Raw genomic sequence first — 20252 nt, forward strand, 5'->3', positions numbered from 1 at the left:
GTAAGCAGTCAGCAGGGAGTTCAGGGGGCCATGGAGGTGCTGGCCATTCTGGAGACCATGGAGGTTACAGCCATTCAGCAACAGCCCCCCCCCCCCCCCCCCCAAAAAAAAAAAAAAACTAGGTCCTGCAATGCCCAGAGTGATTCTAGTGGTGGGAGCTAAGGAGAATGGGCAATGGAGGAACGTGCACTGGAGGGCTCTCAGGAGCTCAATTTCCGACCAGCCGGTGGGCTTGAGATCTTGAGTGGCCAGCGATCCAGGGCTGAGGACTAGTGATGAGTTTAGGAGAACTCATGGAAGTGCAGGAGGAACAGAGGGAGCGGGCTCATTGGAACCGTATGTGGAGGGAGCTGGCTTGTGATGAGGTGGAGCGTCCACATACTTCTGGATGGGAGGAGGGTGATCATCCTCCATATCGACTAGGAACTTGGAACCATTTAAAATCTAGAACGTAGTTTATACAATCCAATATGGGTCGGTGGCAATCGTCAGGAGTCAAGAATCTAAATTTTTTTTTTATCTGTAAGTCCCATCTAAAGGCACACATTAATCATGGAATCGCTCCAACTCACCAGATTATGACGTTCAGAAACTCCTCCGCATACTGCTCCAAAGACCGGCCCTTCTGCTGAAAATCTTCAGCCCAGTTAACATTGCTCAGTTCAGTCATCTTGTTGTGGTCGGTTATTCTGTCACAAAGCTGCAGCAAGGAAGACTAAGATGAGGCAAATAATCAACTTTTTGTAAAAATAAACATCCATACATGCAATAACCGACCACATAATGGGGGAAACACAGGAACTAAAATGGGAGTGTAGATGAGGGCAGAATAGGTGATACAGGTTAACTAATTATTTAGACAATGAACAAGGGAACTATTGAACACAGGAACATGACCAAATAAGGAAAATAGGGACATAAACGTGACACACACTGTATATGGTTGCTACATATAATACCATAAAAAACATATAGATTATTAAAATGTTTAGGCATTTTACAATTTTACAATTGTTATAAAATTATAACTATCAAAATAATATATGTGAAAATTCTACATCACCTTAGGTAACATGTGTGGTGATATAAAATTGTGCTTCATCTGGTATTATCTAAACGATAGTTAATTATATTTTAAGTAAAACATAATGACTTAATGAACTACATAAGGCTGTACCATTAAAACATAAAGTATAAATGACTTCCCAAAGTAACCTCTGCACATTAGCAATTTTTCACTGTATTTACACAAACTGCATCAAAATGCAGATGGGTCTACCCATGTTTCCTGTTCCACATCTGCTTAGCAACACACCCTATTGTTCCTAAAATGTAGGTCAGCTGGCTGTATAGTAAAGCAGAGGTTACTAACCTTGCACTGCCCAGCACCTGAGATAAATGACAGGATTAAGAGCCTCACAGGAAGAGGGATAATAACCCCGTTGTTGTTGTTGAAGGATGCCTGGCCAGTGTGTACACACAGTGGTCACGTGACATGTGGAAGCAGCTTAAAGCTGTCGAGGCTCTGCTGAACTTAATTAAAGGTCGGTCAACAGGAAATGTTCCCCTTTCTCCCATTGTTGAGAATATAAATTATAATAGTACTTTTTCTTACCTGCATTTACAACATAGTGATTGTTGGAAATGGTGTCTAAAAGAACAAAACTGCCAATCTTAACCTGAAGAGGTCTTAATAGTTTAGTGTAGGAAATAACTAGATGCACATCTGGGCATTAAATGGTTATTCTGTTTTGTCTGATGCTGTTTTAAGCAATACTCCAGACAATTCTGACCTTTGGCAGGCATTTTTCTTCCTGATGGGAAATATTATTTCCTGCCATTGCTTATGGAAAGATAGGGCAAGGGGCCACGTTAGCTGCAGAACTGGATACTTTTGTGCAGCTACATGATTAAAATGAAAAATGTAATTTTCAAAAAGACCGAAAGATAATCATTGTTGATATACATAAATGTTGTTTCTTTAGCAAAAGAATGAAAATGAATTTTCCCCCTTATTGTAGACTTTACTGCATCTGTATATTTACAGTACTTATAAACATATAACATGAGAACACATTTAGTGCCCAGATCATTCCTAGAGACTCCTCAAATAAAATATCTCCTTATATATATGAACAATCAGTATATTTAATATTTATAGAATTATATATTTTGTAAATATATTACAATATATTGTATTATGAACGAGAAATTAAATAATTAATTAATTGTTTGTAGTAAAGCTATTACATGTACAAATGTAATATATATATATATATATATATATATATATATATATATATATATATATATATATATATATATATATATATATATATATATATATTTGGGGAAGGCCTAGTGGTTAGAGAGTTTGACTCCTAAACCTAAGGTTGTGGGTTTGCGTTTCAGGCTAGCAATACCATGACTGAGGTGCCCCTGAGGAAGGCACCGAACCCCCAACTGCTCCCCGGGCGCCGCAGCATAAATGGCTGCCCACTGCTCTGGGTGTGTGTTCACAGTGTGTGTGTATTTACTGCTGTGTATGTGTGCACTTTGGATGAGATAAAACCAGAGAACGAATTCTGAGTAGGGGTCACCATACTCGGCTGTATGTCACACTTTCACTTTATGCACAAATACAGCCATGTGTTCCATGCATATATTGTAGTATACTTTAAAATATAAACACTAGTAATTTATATGGAATGATATATTTTATAATATTTTGCACTATAGTTTCAGGTATATTCCCATACATTTTTTTTTTTTCCGTAAGGGAAAGTCTTATGTAATTAGAAATTCAACATAACATTTCAGAACAAAATAAAGTTAAAATTTAAGGTAAAAAAATAAATAAAAAAATGCAATTAACCCTAAAAAACTGAGGCAATACTTATTAATTATACAGGGATATAAAATTTTATAGAAACTTGAGTGGATTTTTTATTTTTATTCTTTGGATGTAATGTAATGGATGTAATGTAGAACTGCAGTAAAATAATACTTTGTACGTAATCATAAGAAGGGGCAATCCACTGGCTCAAGTTCATTTATATTTATATTCTAATGGCTTCATATGAGAGATAATGTGCTTGTCTACTAACATACATATTGAACATGACTTAATGATTAACAAATCGTTCATGTGAATTGATTACGAGGTTTAACCACCAAATAAAGCATAACATATTTTTCTTACACTTTGGATGTATGTGGATGTAAATATTCTGAAAATAAACGTGTAAACAATTTCACCCTCAATTTTAAAGAGCCAGTAAGATGAAAATTCTAAGCTTCCTATCACTGTTTATAAGTCCTGTACATTAGGTTTAAATCCATCCAAGGTTAAAAAACATTGTCATTTTGTCAAAAAATCATTTTAAAATTACCTCAATTCTCAGAGATCCCCAAACGGTTCACGTGAAGCTGTTCAAAAGATTCAGTTTCCTTAAACCCCACCTTTCGGTAGCATACTGTGTTCTGATTGGTCAACTGACATAGTTTTGATTGTTTGTTCCGCACACAACTCCACGGTAAACTATGCGTTAGCATCTGTTTGGGGTGAATTATGTCTTATTCCTCTCACCGCGAAGCAAACAGTAAAATAAAAAACTTGAACAGTCTCGCTGCTTTTTCTTCTGTGTGGTCTCAAGCCGCGCGCTTCAGTTTGAATCTGAATAGTGCGTTCAGCGCGGGGGCATGGTCACATTAGATATAACGAAGGGAGACATGAAAAACAGACATCGCGTTGTTTTCATATGGATTACTTTATCACAGAATATATGTTTTCGGCAGCACTTGTTTAGTTTTAAAGTAGACATGTCAACCTTTCTATAGATACATCTCTCTCATGTCTCTTCGTTGAGTATTCACGGAGTTACACTTCATTTAATGACGTGTTTGTAAATGAAGATCAGCGCAGACAGGCTGCAGACAGCACACATACTGATAAGACGCTCGGGAGAAAACAGACACATAACTATATAATCATACTTACAGGTTGTGATTCGGAGATGCTAGTTGTTCTAAATAAAGTTGGTAATGAACCCTCTTTTATGGCCAGACGCTTTGAAAATCCCGCTGTACTCACCGAGATTAGAAAAGCAGTCATCAGTGAAAAAGGGATTTGTTGTACTGCTCTGGTATTGTGGTAAAAATTAATTTTAGCCATTGGTTCTTCTGATCTTCATTCTTTGGCAATGAAAATAAAACAAACTTGCCTTTACAATTAAAAACACACCGTCTCCTGGACATGATGCTCTCACACCATCCAGAGCGTCTGTGTGTGTGTGTGGGGGGGGTGTGTTTGGGGGCAGGTCAGAGTTCCGTTTCTCTCAAGACGGTAGGCGGAGATTATTATGCAAAGTGTTCCTAGTGACGTACATAGAGATGGGCAAAATATTTGAACTCTATAAAGACTCGTTTCAGCGATTCAGAGTCGACTCCTTACTTTAGAAGCCAATAACTTTATAAATAGTGTACTTTTTGGTTTAATTACTTTGCACATTGTTTACACTGATGGACAGCTACATCATACACTGTAATACAGGTAATTTTTGATTTCCCATCTGTGTGGCTCTTTAACTCTTAATTACAAAGACGTATCAAGTAAAACAATGAAATAAATGTGAATTTATATTTTTTTCCTGCAAAGCATCTTAGTCATATAATTAATTATTAACTTTTAAATACAAAATTTTACGTTGTTTTTGAAATGTGCTATTTCTAATTTATTATATTTAATTCAGTGAAAATCAATTGTTTGTGAAATTCACTAATAATTTCAAATCCAAAATGATTTTTGCACCATTATTTTGTGTCTGTAGAATGTCATTTTGCAAACTAAACTAACCTTGTCATAAAACATTATTTGACATTTTGTGAGAATTGAACTTGTAACAGTCATGATGGTCTGCAGGAGTCCTTTCAATTATGTCTTCTTGTCTTATTTCTTCTGCATGTTCATCATGAAACAGATGTTTTCAAGTCCTTGTATGAATGCCCTTTATATTTAATGTTTTTTTCTCAATAAATTAATAGATGGACAAAAATGAGCATCACATCTTTGACATATAGTGAAAAGCATACATAGTGGAGGATATGTGGTCTGATGGCAGTGAGTTGAGTGATGTAGGACAGGTTTGGCAGCCATAGCAGTAATATAAATCTCTGTAAATCTCACACTATGTATCATGCCATAGTTTCTCTCTGCTCATGACACTTCTCGCATTCTATGTGTTTTTTTATTTTTATTTAATTTGTTTAGGTAATATTGGTGTGGACAAAGAAACAACATATGCTGAGTCATCTCTCACCAAGGTCAATATTTTTTTGTTTACAACTCTAGTCTCAAAAGCAATCCCTGGAGTTCAAGTGTTTCATCAATTAAATACAGCATCATTGAACCAATAACAAAAGACTCATGAGAAAATAGTGCAATGAAACCTCATGTCAGAACATCATTTCTCACACTTCCAATGTTTTTTTTTTTAATTTATTTTTATTGATTGACCAAAAGTGAGCTTTTTTGATTTTCTTAGTCTTTCTTGCAACCTGCAGTGGAATAAAGACTTATGACTGCAGTTTGGGTATTATACTTTCTAGGCACTCAATACTAAAAAGCAAACAAACTCTCGCAGAAAACTTTGACATTTGTTATAGTGCTGGCTTTAAAAGCGACATAATGTGGTCGATTGAGATTTGTAAAGATAGTTCTGAATGTGACCTAAGAACACATTCTATATTATTATATATTATAGAAACTTTTAAATGAAACCAGTTAAAGTTATGTTACTGTGACCTCAGTTACTGCCACCTCTGTTGGAAATCCATAAAGAGAAGCAGTATTTTAGTCTTAGATCATCTCTCAGTGGCACTTATTATTCTCACCCACATGGTCATATTTATAGAATTGATCTTCAACTCCATTCACAGATTTGGTATACAGCATATATAACTTCTGTCAATAATTACCCCTCATGTCATTCCAAACCAGTAAGACCTTTTTTTCATAAGCACCGACAGACACTGAGAATAATGAAACCGAAGGTGATTGAGCAAGAACTTTAGCAACACGGTGTTCAAGCAGCAAAGAAATGAGTCCAAGACTAGGTAAAAGCATGCTTGCCTGACAGTTTTCAGTCAGGTGTGATTAAAGTAGCTTGTCTGGGAGAGAGCGAGAGATGGATAAAGGAAAAGAGACACATATTAAGGTGTAGCAGTGCCGTGGAGCCAGCAGTGTTTGGAAGGCTTCTCTTCAATTACCCATGACATGGACGACAGATGCCAGCTTGCCTGCCAAAGGCCTCATCACTCTTTGCACCCACCGACAGGCCATCATGGCAGTGGGAAACTCGTAAACATGAATCACCCTGCAGCTGTCACATCTCATCCGCCCCAACCTAATTAAACAATTAGGGCAGTTCAGTAACGATCATTCACTATGACAGCCAAAGCCGAGGATACACACAGGCCACTCAGAGGAGTCCAGTTAGCAGCTATAGAGCTGATATTTGTCCAGTCACCATAGAAGGAGACAGAAGGAGGTTGTTCAGAATGAGCTCCCTCAAATGAGTGCTGATCTGAGGAGGATTTCATGCTTCCTTCAGTTAGAAACCCGCTTATTGATGATGTTGAAGTTCTATAATAATTTTCAGGGTAAGTACGTAAATTAGGGGTGCAGAAATGTTCCCCTAATTTGAAAATGTACCCTAAAAGAGCATAGTTCAATCATTCGCTCATTCTTTCTTTGTTTTTATTTAAAATCGTATTATTTATTTATTAAAAAATATATATTTAAATGTTAAAGGCTTAATAAACGTTTCTCTAACAACTGACATGTAATTAAATCAGATCTATGTTTTGTTTATAATAATAAATCATCTGTTTCAAGAAGTGAAATGTTCACATGACTGAAGAATGACCCTTTTGTCTCTGCGATGGTTGTTATTGAGAACAGCGGTTGTGGTGAAGTCAAAGAGATAATTTACAGCATGTGGACTGATTGGATTTAATGATGGTAAAGCGCAGCACATAGTGCCCGCACTTATTAAGGCTATCAAAACATTTTATGAGAGCAGCTGCGCCGCCATGGACAGGCTCTGGCACGGCCGTCATGTCCTCATCAGTGCTCTGACCACCAAGTGCTGACTCACCTTAAGTCTGGAAATACTGCGGTAAGAGAACTCTGTAGGCTTCTGCTCCAGCCTTTCTTGACTCAATAAGCATGTTGTCATTTTGGCAGGGATTCCAAGTTGCTACATTCGTACTTAACTTTGCCATACTGAGGTAACTACCAGTTTTACGTCAACAACTAACATACCAAAGTTTATCTGACTAAGTAAACTCTTGTTTCAGTTAATATTCAGTAGTATTATATAAAAAAAAAGATCTTTATTGAACAGTCTCTCTGTAGGTGTTTATTAAGGTTTTAGATTTAGACCACACACAATAGCACTTTAAAATTGGGATAGCAAGCTCTATCTTGGCCTCATCCAAAATTAAATAATATTAAATCAATAAAATCCTACATCATAAATTGGTCACTGATGAACATTTTTGCTCCAGAAACGGCAGCGATTACAAATGCTGTTTCTATCTGTTGTGTTTCATTCATTTGTAATCAAGATATTCATTTTATCATTGTAGTAATATAGCAAGGTTTTGGTGAGTTTGAGATTTAGAGCTGGCTTGAAAAACGAAAGTAAAAAAAGCCATGACACACTTTAATTATTAGGAAAACAAAGGCCAAATTTCCTTAATCATCCTTCACAAAGAGTAAAACCAAAGAATATAGCTCTGATTAGAGGCAACAGATCTATCTATCTATCTATCTATCTATCTATCTATCTATCTATCTATCTATCTATCTATCTATCTATCTATCTATCTATCTATCTATCTATCTATCTATCGAATCAACATAACCACCAGTTGTTCGGTAGGGTTTGAAGAAAATTCCTCTGCTTTCATTCAAAAACATATTCAGTTGCCACACACTACTGGAACTTCAAACAGGACTGATTTCTATTGGTCAGATGAACCTAAAAACAACAGCTCTTTTTTGCAGAAAACATTTGGGTTTGATGCACACAGGGATTATAATAATACTCCTTGTGCACAATGTCCTGCTTTATCTTTCATCTTTAATCATCCCAGTCCTCTGATCTGAACCCTATATAAAGCTGAAGAGGAGAGTGTATCAACATGGACCTGGGAGACTGACGGATATGGAGAAATACTGAAGAGAATAATGGTCTATGATCTCTGGTCAGGTGTTCTCTGAACTCATCAAGCATAATTCATAGGTGAAGACTCAGAGCTGTTATCTTGGCAAAAAGAGGCTGCAAAATGTATTGAACAAAAGGGTGTCATTAATGTGTATTACAAAGAAAAAACATTACTTTCATAATGAGATTTCCCTTCAATGAAAGTTTTGAGGGTTTTGTGTGTGGGGTGTGTGTGTTTAATAAAAAATCAGTGCAGATTTATGCTTTGATAATGCTAGTACATTTAATTTAAGCCTCAATTTAGTCCTGAAGTAGCTCTAGTCTAGGTAATCAGCCCATTAAATTCTGCACTACACAAAGACTATTTAAATAAAATAAATAAATTTAAAATCATGACAGAAAAAGCCAATTTTTGTTAATCTGGTTTTCCATTTTAATTTGGGACTAGGCTTAAGATCTGTCCAGGAAATCGCCCCTTTGTGTTTTTGAATCAGAGTACCATGGGCGAAGTAATTTAAAGGTGCCATGTGTAAAAATTGAGGTAAAAATATCCAAAAAATTACCTACACGCATCAAAAGAATGAGAAGAAATAAGGGCGATGATGTCATTGAAAAAATGTCAAGTTATAGTGCTGTAGAGAAATCAACCTTAATTAGCATTAGCATTACTAGCCACTGCCCAATAGGTGTCGTAATACCAGTTTCGGCCATGGGAGGCGGTATGCGGGCAACATGACCACCAGCCAACCTGCAATACACGAATAACTTGCACGGCTTGTGGGCGTACTTGAACCTGATGTCAATCGTGTGGAAAGTACAACCCACTACTTCATTTCAGTTAAGGGAAGAGAGTGGAAGGATAGCTGAAGCCCTTGGCAAGAGACCCCTCCCACCACCACCCACTACAGGGAAACAACCGAGCTCAGAATTACAAATCAAATCCTATAAGAAAAGGAGCCGAACCAGAGTAAACATCGCCACTGCTTTCCATCGCTGGAGACAACTGATGGACCTGAAAGAAATGAGGTTCGACTCCAAACTTGCAACATTTCTTTTGGACTGGTAAGTTAAATGCTGTTAGTATTTCGCTAGAAGTTTGTTTTATATGTTTGTGTATTTTTTGGGGGGAAGTTATAACATAGAAATGTATCGAAGGCTGTTCGATAAACATGCTAATGTTAGCGATGGCTAACCGTAGCTGCGTTTGATAATTAGCTAGCTATAACTTACCCATTTTTTATATCATAACTAACCTGCTCTGTCTAGTCTGTTGGTCTCCGTGTCCTCTTTGCTTTGTGGTTTTTCTGTGCGTGAGAAAATTGATGTGTGGCGTGAAAGCATGTGAAAAGAGTCGTGTGTCTCATGGTGAATGCTTGAGAGTTGGCAGCTCTGGTTACGTTGGTTGGCGCTAGCTTGGTCAACATCAGCTGTCTGATGTTGACCAATGATGTTGACAGAATGCTGTCTGTCAAATTAATTTAATTCAAATAATGTGTATATACAACTCAAAATGTAATATGAACAAAACAAATAGGAACATATTGACTGGTACAGGTGAAGGGGAGTAGCTTGAAGATGTCATGTTTCAAAATCACTTGACATCACCCAACGTTCCTCTGGAGGCAAAATGTCCTCTTAGGCTTCGGCTATGGCTCTAGGGTTGTTGTGAAGGTAGGGGCGGAGCATAGAGACTATGCCGTTTCTCGTTTGTTACTCTAGAGTAGACCAATTCACTTTATTGAGGCATACTGCCCCCATCTGGTATGGAATGTGGAGTATGACTTGATTTTTTTGCCAGACATGACCTTTAAGTGGAACATGGTAATTATTTATTTTTTTGTTTGTTTGTTTATCTTTTGCATTTGAAAGTTGAACGGAACTGAATAGAGAGCTGTGTGTATGTCACGTAAAAGTTGATTGAGTTATTATTGATTCTAGAAGCTATATTTGGTCGCTAACCTCATAAATGATATTTTAGCAGTTTGGCTCTCTGTCCTTTGTTACAGTTGAACACAAACCACATCAGCTGAGAGAATAAATAATTATTATAAATGGTGCATGCAGCACAGAAGAGGGCTTGTTTCTATCCCAAACTCAACCAGAAGAAATGGAAATGAGCAACAGATGGACGGCAAGAAAGAAAAGACGAAAGGAAGTGAGTGAAAGACACAACCAGAGATTTGAGAAGCATTCATTAATACTTCGCCAGAAGCGCATTCTAATATCAGACACATGAAGCGGTTTTGGACATTTCACACTCGGTCTACAGAATAGCATTATGCTGAAAGTGATTAAGTGGCCATACGTATTTCTCCCTAATCTGAAGCCAGTTTTCATGCAGGGAGGTGATTGATCGTTAGAGGCACCTCGAGGAAGGTTGGAGACCAGTTGAGGAGATTGAGGTGCAGGTTTCCTAGCAACCAGAGGAATCATTGTCTCAGTGAGATGGGGGAACATCTGAGCGAGATTCAGTTCTGCTCCTGCCCTTTAGAAATGCATCTATCACACTGAATCAGCTGCAAAGCTGCTCATGAATATGGGCACGCTATATGATGCAGATTTTCGCCGGTGACATCGAAGCTCTTTATATCTCTCAGGTCGAGGTCACATTTTGAAAATGTGTATGGACGTATTTTGCAATCTGGCATCCTGAATAGCTGTACATTCAAATACACGGCTATGGCAGAAAGAGCAATGGTGTTTTAATGAAAGTGAATGTTTGCAAAAGGTGCCTAAGAGAAGTCTGAGAGAGCGACAGTCCTGTTTAAGCTTCATTGATGAAGTGTCAGGGGTGTCTAGCACAGAGAGTTTCGATACACAGTTTAAACCAGGCCATGAAGCACACACATTTACGAGTTTGGAGGTTCCCTGAAGACTAACAACAAAAGCCTGAGCAACAGTTCCATCTATTGACCAGTCGCAGAGAAGGGTTTGTCTACAAACTATAAATCGTTGCCGTTTCTTTTTCAACTTTTCTTTATGAAATACTGTTTATATATGAAATGTTATAACATTTTAAAGGGAATTCGGGTTGAATCTGTCCTTCTAAATGCTATTACATGACAGATATGTTAATGGCCATTTGTCAGTCATTATGGTCATTGCGCCTCAAAGTGTGATGCGACATGAATCATGTAAACTTTCTGCGCTCAGATTGTTATGTTGCAACACTAACAACAAATACAGTGCTATTTGGTCAAGCAGTGGGCGACACATGGACTGTGACGCTTAGAAAAATGTCAGAAAGCAGCGAATTGACCAGACAGTGCTATCCCACAAAGAGAGCTTGCTATTCACTGTGAAACTAGCCGTCAATGAACTTGACTCATGCTGAAGCAATGCAAATCTGACTACAGTAAGTGGGAAAGTGTTAAGAAGAGAAGGGTAATGTGGTGGAAGGGCTGTGAAATGTCATTTGTTTTTACATCATAGTTTTCACAAGGATGTAGCTTCTCAAATGGATAAATCTGTCATGATTTGCTCACTCTTATTAGTGTTCCAAACTGGTATGACTGGAGTTTTATTATTTTTATTTTTTTGCACAACACACAAACATATATATATATATATACACATACATATTATTATTATTATTATTTATTTATTTTATTTTTTCATATGAAAGCTGTTTTGACCCTTTTGACATTGTATAGACAAAAACAATAAAAAAATTCTTTAAAATATCTTTTATGTCCCTCAGAAAAAAAGAAACTCATAAAAATTTTATAATTCTTTGTTAATCTTTGATTCTTTCTTTCTTTCTTTCTTTCTTTCTTTCTTTCTTTCTTTCTTTCTTTCTTTCTTTCTTTCTTTCTTTCTTTCTTTCTTGTTAGTTCATGTTAGCTCAGTTTTGTTAAATACTAACAAATAATAAATGCTTTTGAAGTATTTTTCATTGTTAGTTAATGTTAACTAATATAGTCAATTAATGATAACAAATAGACCCTTACTTTAAAGTGCTACCAATTAAGAAAAAATATCCAGTGGCATTTATTTTTATTTTTTGTTTTTAATTCCTGTGAGGCTCATTTACTAATTAATATGATGCTATCTGGTGCATGGATCTATAAAATATCAACAAACCTTCTATACATTACTTGACGGTCTCACATAGCCTTCCTTTCCATGTCTAGTAAACATATTATTATTACAAGCATGTTCTCATATTCTTGAGCAACTACCATTTGTGTCCCAGCCTCATGGCCACAGCAGACACAATGATATTTCTCAAGGGAGAGTTTGTGGTTAGAGTCATATGATCAGATCAGCTGCCCAGTGAGCTCGCCCTGATGTGTGTAACCTTGGATCACTTTTGGCCACAGATGACACAGATGCATGATAACAAATGTGCTGGCTGACATATTTATGGCATATTTAACAGACAGATATTTTCCCCGATGCTGCTATCAGCCAAAATGTTATTTTGTAATAAAGAGCACTATGCTGTCCTGGTGCATCATTTACAGAACTCCAAGGCCACCTCAGTGAAATGAATGACCCGATGAGTGTGTCTGTATCTATTAGGTGGGTGTGTTTGTGTGTGTATAGTGAGCTAAATCTCACAAATGAAAAAATAGATACCTATGGACCTATACATTTTTATAATAATAATAATAAAAAATTATATATATATATATATATATATATATATATATATATATATATATATAATTTTTTTTTTTTTCGGTCCCCATGAAGAAACAACCTTCCAGAAAATCATACAGAATTATATATTTTGAAAATCTAAAAATGCAGAAAGTTTTGTGTGAGGGGTAAGATTTGGTTAAAGAGATATTTACAGTTTATGCAGCATAAAACCCATTACGTCTATGAAATGTCCTCATAAAACATGGAAGCCAGTGCGTTTGTACGTTTGTGTGTGTGTGCTCATGGCTTGGACCATCTCAACAGGAAGCAGTATACTAATTTGGATGATTTGCCACTGACCAAATTACATTTTATTAACAAATGACGAATAATTATATTCAAGATGCATTTATGTCAAGTAAATGTACTGTTTCCCAGAAACCGATAGAAACTTTTTGTCAAGTTGTGTATTAGTGCATCACAATTTGGCAAAAAGCGGTAATGCAGGTCTGAACATCACTATAGATATAAGAGAACGGTCTACAATGTTTTTCATGCCACCTATTAACATCCATGAACAAAATTTTTAGACAAAATAATAATAATAATAATAATAATAATAATAATAATAATAATAATAATAATAATAAGGTGATTGTTTTAATCAATTGTTTAAATAAAGTATTTAGCCTACTAATTGGTGTAATTATATTCATCATTATAAAGTTTGCCTGTAATAAAATCATTATAGGACTACTTTATTTATTGCAGAGTCAGTACAGATCATGAAATGAAATATGACATGTTATGTGTAAATAAAAAATAAAATAAAAAAATCTAAATAATTATCAATTGTGAAGATAATGCTATGATTATTCATCATTTCCAAGTGTTTTTTTAATAATGTCATTCTGTAATGTAGATTTTAGTTTTGTACATGTACTATATATATATATATATATATATATATATATATATATATATATATATATATATATATATATATATATATATATAAGGTGTGTGTGTGTGTGTGTGTGTGTGTGTGTGTGTGTGTATACATACGGTACACACACATATACAGAAAATATATATTACTATATACATATATAAATATAAACATACCATTAGCCAAGTGAAAGAATAGGTACTAATTATTCATTTATTGTTTCTTTGCATAACCGAAATCTGTTGTGTGCTAAAAAACAAGTGACATTTTGGTAGAAACATTCATGATGTTCTGGGTAAAAAAACTGAATTCTCTGTGATGCATGTAGCTACATGCTTTCACATTTTTATAAGATGCATCAAATAAAACAGCAAGGAAAAATGTATTATAATAACATTAGATTTTTAGGTCCATATAAAAGGCCAAAAGTGGCCATAAAGAAATGCTCACCTAAAAAAAAGCGATAATATATACTTTTAAAAAACATCAGACTCTGCTCAGTGCATCACATCTCTCTCTCTCTTCCTTGGTGCAGCAAGCAAACATTAGAACTGGAACCGGATCCGGAAGTTCTTAATACTGTAGATGCAATGGATTGAAAATTAATTTCGGTTCTTGATACGGCCCATAAAATTGTTTATTATGCATCCTGTGCATGCATGGTTCATCCACTAGATGGCAGACTCTGATGGCAGATATTTAATGCAGCTCTAGCTGCAGGAGGCTATGCAATCGTCTATCTAAGATCAGGCCTTTAGGGGCAAGTTTATCAGAAAAAGTATTACCACTGGTATTCATGGAGTAAAATAAAAAATAAAAAGTGGCGTATAAGTTTCAAATAACATCTTTAAGATTGAATTTTACCATACCAGCATTAATGTATATTTAAGATCATTATTCGTAAGATGATCCACTCTTAAAATGTTTTCAGTGATTATGTAATCTCTCTCTCTCTCTCTCTCTCTCATTTCTCAGGAAGAGATCCTTTCTCAGCTGCAACTGTTATTGTCTTCAGGATTTCCTCTCTCTGGGGCTTTTCTTCCCGTTTACTTCCTTTCATGCAGTTACAGCAGTTTTTATTCTTCCTTTAATTCATAAAAGAACCACCATGTCAGAGTTTGTCCTCACAATGTCACAGGAGGCAGAAAGGCCTGAATCACCGAAATAGGAAATATTTTGCTTAACCTGTGTCTTGATATTACAGTCAGCAGTTTCAGTGTTGTGACTGCAAGAATACTAAAAAGCAAGGGAAATGCTGTTCTTGTGAAAGGGTTTGATTTTCAGAACAAAGACAAACTGTCCCAAAGGTCCTAACATAAATTAGAATAACTTAAATTAACTGTTTGTAGTCCACTGTAATCTCATGAGTCTCATGATATGTATTTTACATTCAATATGATTCTACCACACACACATTTACTTAAGTTTGCATAAACACTAACATTGAATAGTTATTTAATCTGTTCAATTCTTGATTCAATTAATTGGTTGATTCTATTGTATTTATGATCTATGAAATTATGTTTTAAGTCATCATTATTGGCTTAACAAAGTTGGCTTATTTGCTAAATGTAAAATTCAAACATTTAATTTTGTTCTGCATGACTTTTGGTGCCAGGTTGCTTCCAATGATTCCATAATTTTAAGACTATAGGACTAGGCTGCACTTTAAAATCTAAAAAATGAATAGTTATTGTCACTGTATTTTTCTGCCGTTTTGTTTTTTATATTGTTGAAAAGTATGCACATATATATATATATATATATATATATATATATATATATATATATATATATATATACACACACACTATTGTGCTATATAGTGTTTAAGTTTGGCGATATCTTTGTTAAATTTAACACTGTAAATACAATGGTAAAAAAGCAATACAGATCTACATGTTACAAGTTACTTAACTGCATGTTACTTTTTGTCAGCTCATTCAGTGCTCTGTTACTCCATCAGTAACAGAACTGAGGAAACCAAAAAAAAAAAAAAAAAAAAAAAAAAAAAACTGACAACTTTTTTGCACTTTAGATGTTTTAGAAATCTAAAACATCCACGTTCCACATCATTTCTGGGTGCCTCGATAATATTTTTTGTGTATATTGCATGCTTAGGCCAATTGATAATTTAAAACCAGTACATTGAAACAAACTGCCCCGAAAATATGAAGAAGAAAAAAAAGAATCTGACTTCCCTGTTTGTCTGGGGGTATTGATTATAAGAAATGTAAGTTGTAAAAATTGTTACGTTTTTTATACAGACTGATCGTTTCACGTCATATGACCTCCATATATCGTCACGCGCCTTGGGAGGGCACCCTTTGAAGGGGGAGGGCCCCCTAGTGGGCCACGCAGAATCACCATGTTTGGAGAGAAATCGTCGTTTTAAGACCCTGTGGAGGAGCAGCTCTTGTCATCTCCTCTGTGGCTTTCATGTAGGTCTGTGGTAAGTGTTGGCCTGATTGAGCGCTCGTGGAGGGATGAAGAGAACCGCGGACGGTCACGCGCGTCCAGCATGCGCTCATAAAGCTCTGCGCGTCTCACCTCATCATGACCGGCGCTCACCTCGACTATAAGCGACTGTTCTTGAATTATACAGTTCTTTGATTTGTGGACTACTGGGACTAATATTATATGTAGATATATATTTTTTAACAACTTCTTTGTTTAGCTGTATAAAAGTTGAAGAGAACAGCTTTTGGGCTGTTGTTTGACTGATTTCTTAAATGCATGTCATTTGTTGAAAGTCATAAGAAGGAAGAAAACAAGAACAAACAGCAGAAATAACATCGAAAAGCTAATTTATTCAAGGATCCGCGCGTTGACTAAAAGGAAATAAACATGTCCAGCAGAAGCATCGAGTGGGAGCATTTCGAGGAGCGCGAGAAGGGTCATCGGTCCCCGCGGGGCAGTTCTCATTCCGGCTCGCGGGGTAACGGGCTCGTGCCTAGTCCCGCTCACAGTGCGCACTGTAGTTTCTACCGCACACGCACGCTGCAATCGCTCACCTCCGAGAAGAAAGCGAAAAAAGTTCGCTTCTATCGGAACGGTGATAAGTACTTTAAGGGCTTGGTGTACGCGGTGTCCGGTGACCGCTTCAGATCTTTCGACGCGCTGCTGATGGAGCTCACCCGCTCCCTCTCGGACAATGTGAATTTACCACAAGGAGTCCGGAACATCTATGCTATGGAAGGAGGGAAGAAGATCACCAGCCTGGATGAGTTAATAGAAGGTGAGGCTGCAAGGGTCTAAATGTCTGGATAGACACAACAGACACTTCCAATTCTTTTGCCCATGTGACAAAACACCCAATCCAATGCAATGTTTGCAATGTTGCAACATGGAAAGTCAGAAAATTATGGTTGTTTCAACCCAACTTTGGGGTTAAACATGGACGAACCCAGCTGTTGGGTTAAATTTTGTTTTTAAATATATCTGTCTTATTTTCAGAATGAGCTTTGAGCACTACAAGGCATGAGTGATTCACTTAAGGCAACTGTCATTACTAGGCCCATTCCTTCGCTGACTGAACTTGAAAATAGACATGGAACAGGATATTTAATGGATATATCGCCCACAAATGAAATTCTGTCATCATTTGTTCACCCTCTTGTCAAGCCATTAACAAAAGACAAAAATACTATTTTAGTTTGAACTGTTTTGTTCAATATAATTAAAGTCAGTGGGGTGAGGTCCGAATTCCAGGGTATGGACAAAAACACTAAGTCATAAATATCTTCAAAATACCTTCTGTTCTCCATAGAAGAGAAGGCCATTTAGAACAACATAAGAATGCCATTTTTGGGGGGTGAACTATGTTACTTTGACTGCCGCTGGTCATTCAAATCCAGCACTCAGTCACAATGAATAAGTAAGAATGTTTATCATGTATCTAAATGTTAATAACGTTCTCTTAGAATACATCTTTTTATTTTTAAATAACAAAGTTATAGTATGTAGACTTGACTGTCATAAAAGCCATCCCAATTATCCAGACCTTTTTATTGCTATATGGTATTTAAATAATATAGTGAAAGCAGAATTAATTTCATAGGTTAACATGGTAATCCACGTTATTCTAAACAATTCAAGCTGTATGAGTATATATTTGACTAAATAAGTGCACAAGCACAAGTGGAGCTGCTGTGGTCCAGCATGTGAGATTGTGACGCAGAATGTGGCTCTGTGTTGGCTCAATGATGCAATTGTATAAGTGTGTTGCATGTGAAGTGCTAAGCTCAGCATCTCTTCACGCTGACTGAGGGTTGGCTTAGTTCTCTTATGTTAAAAATCTGTGTAAAGTCTTAGATACACATGATCAAAGCAATGAATGCTACTCGATGAAGATAACGAGCAATATAGGCAACTCGGTTGGAGAGTTTGTAGCTACTGATACAGCTTATGGTTCTGGCACACCTGAGACCCATGTGAATGACGTCAGTGTTACTATAATTCTGTCTTCCAACACTCATATCATGTCAAATAGCTGCCATCTGATTTTGGGTCAGTTTTTCATCAGTAATAGTGACCCGATCTGGAGTCTACTTTATTAATTAGCCTTTTGTTAATTTCTCAGTTTTATAAAGACCAATGCCTTGGGAATCCCTCCCTCCCTCGTGTTCTGAGGCAAATGGAGTGAAATTGAGATTTCATGATACAGTAGTGGTAACAATGAAATTTATGTTGTGGATGAATGGTTCCGGGTCTGTGGTGGAACTAAATGTCGGCTAAATGTCATATTCTTGGTATTAATTGTTGGTTATTTTTCTGAAAATGCTGAAAAAATTATTTGCATTCATAACATTTCCGTTTTTGGGTTTTGTTTAGACATTTTGGTTTTACTATAAATTTGGCTTATTGTTTTAATTTGGATTGCATTCTAAACATGGAATATTAGATTAAATCTCACAGACCTTGATCACACATCTCTTCATACTCTCATATGAATAAACAAACACCAGGTGAGTCATCTTTTCTTAGTTGCATCTCTTAACTACAAAGATGAGAAATATATCTATCTATCTGATTAGATAGTGTATGTAATGAAGCTAAATAGTTTGGTGTGCATAGTATGCACATCCAAGAGTGATGTCACTTAGCATAATTTGTGTTCAGACATGGTCATTGTTTGCTCCTTTTTTCTGTTTGACACTTAAATTCTGAAACATTCATCCATATGTTTGATTTGGACTCAAATATCTTGTGTTTCTATATGAGGTTCTAAACTTTTTTATTTCACTGTTTGTAATTAAATTGGATCTGTAAATTGCTCTACAGAGATGCAGCTCTGGACTTGAGGAGAAGCACTTCAAACATATCTGTGCATATGTTCTACATTCCTCAAGACTGTAATCTAGTTTAGTGTGTTTATGTGTGCGTGAGAATGTCTATCTCAGTGTGCATGTGAAGTGGAATTCAGCCTCCAAATCCATGGATGGTTATATTTTCAACTCCTGATATCATCCTGACCCCTCAACCTTAATATGAGAATCACTTTACCACCATAAAGCTTGCACTGCTCAGCAAACATAAAGCAAAATCACATCCGCAGGAGTGATGTCACACTGAATATCTTGGCAACTGAATGTAGAGGAACAGAACTAACCAAATCAATATTACTTTCTTTGTCAGAGTAAATTGCATACAAAATACATCACACAAATTCATTTTGATTTGAAATTAATTTAATCATGCTTTTGATGGATGTGTTTCCTGATAATTCATCAGAAGCCATAACTGTTGTAACTGTGACATTCAGATATGTGTTCTCTGAGCTGAGGGGGATGCAGGATGGGATGTTTGTCCTCATTTGATACAGTAGCATTTCTTTTGTCCCAACAGCAATGCACTCCTTAGGATGACAAAGCTCCATTTTCAGACCAACTGCCTCTGCTGTAGTGCCAAGATGTGCCATCATCACACATGAACAACAAACATGGCCTTTATTCTGTCATGCACACTTTCATGGGCTTTAATTATTAACACAATGGGCCCTATCATACACCCGGCGCAATGCAACGCAAGGTGTAGCGCAAGTTTGTTTGTTAGTTTCAGTCTGGCGCTGTTCACATTTTCCCGTCCAGCGCCACGTCGTTTAATTAGCAAATGTATTTGCGCTTTGTTTGCGCCCATGGGCGTGCTGGTCTAAAAAATAGGTGTGTTTTTAGGCACATTGCTGGTGCAATGCTATTTTAAGGAGCTGAAAATAGACTGTGCCATAGACCAGCTCAAACCTGGTCTAATGTCTGGCGCAATGTTTTTTTCTGTGTTATCTAAAGAGCGTACACGCTGCTTATTAAACACAGCATAAGCCAAATATTACAAATTAAAGGATTGCAATGCATAAGATTTTTTTGTAGGCTACATACAGTATATATATATATATATATATATATATATATATATATATACTCATACATGTCATAATGGATAGTCATAGCATGTATCAGAATTAGGATATCTATTTGATTAGGATATTT

At 36.2% G+C, this 20252-nt stretch overlaps 1 protein-coding gene and 1 long non-coding RNA gene across 7 annotated transcripts in view; one reads left to right on the top strand and one right to left on the bottom strand.

Annotated features, from left to right (window-relative positions):
* Window positions 1–131: 131 nt before the first annotated feature.
* LOC113111568 (uncharacterized) lies at window positions 132–1457 on the bottom strand. The gene is made up of 3 exons (XR_003293643.1): window positions 1373–1457; window positions 573–715; window positions 132–444 (listed from the first exon to the last, which is right to left on the bottom strand). It is a non-coding gene; the product is annotated as an uncharacterized LOC113111568 (long non-coding RNA).
* Window positions 1458–16106: 14649 nt separating this feature from the next.
* LOC113111713 (serine/threonine-protein kinase DCLK2-like) overlaps window positions 16107–20252 on the top strand; it is a 50353-nt gene continuing 46207 nt past the window's right edge. For all 6 annotated transcript variants that reach the window (XR_003293377.1, XR_003293365.1, XR_003293375.1 and 3 more), the window contains exon 1: window positions 16107–17005. Coding sequence is in view for 3 of the 6 variants with exons in the window: in XM_026276779.1 (XP_026132564.1) it covers window positions 16615–17005 (391 nt within the window). In the remaining 3 variants the exon portion in view is untranslated. The remainder of the gene's footprint in view (window positions 17006–20252) is intronic.

This window comes from Carassius auratus, chromosome 1 (genome assembly GCF_003368295.1).
Source record: "Carassius auratus strain Wakin chromosome 1, ASM336829v1, whole genome shotgun sequence".
NCBI lineage: Eukaryota > Metazoa > Chordata > Actinopteri > Cypriniformes > Cyprinidae > Carassius > Carassius auratus.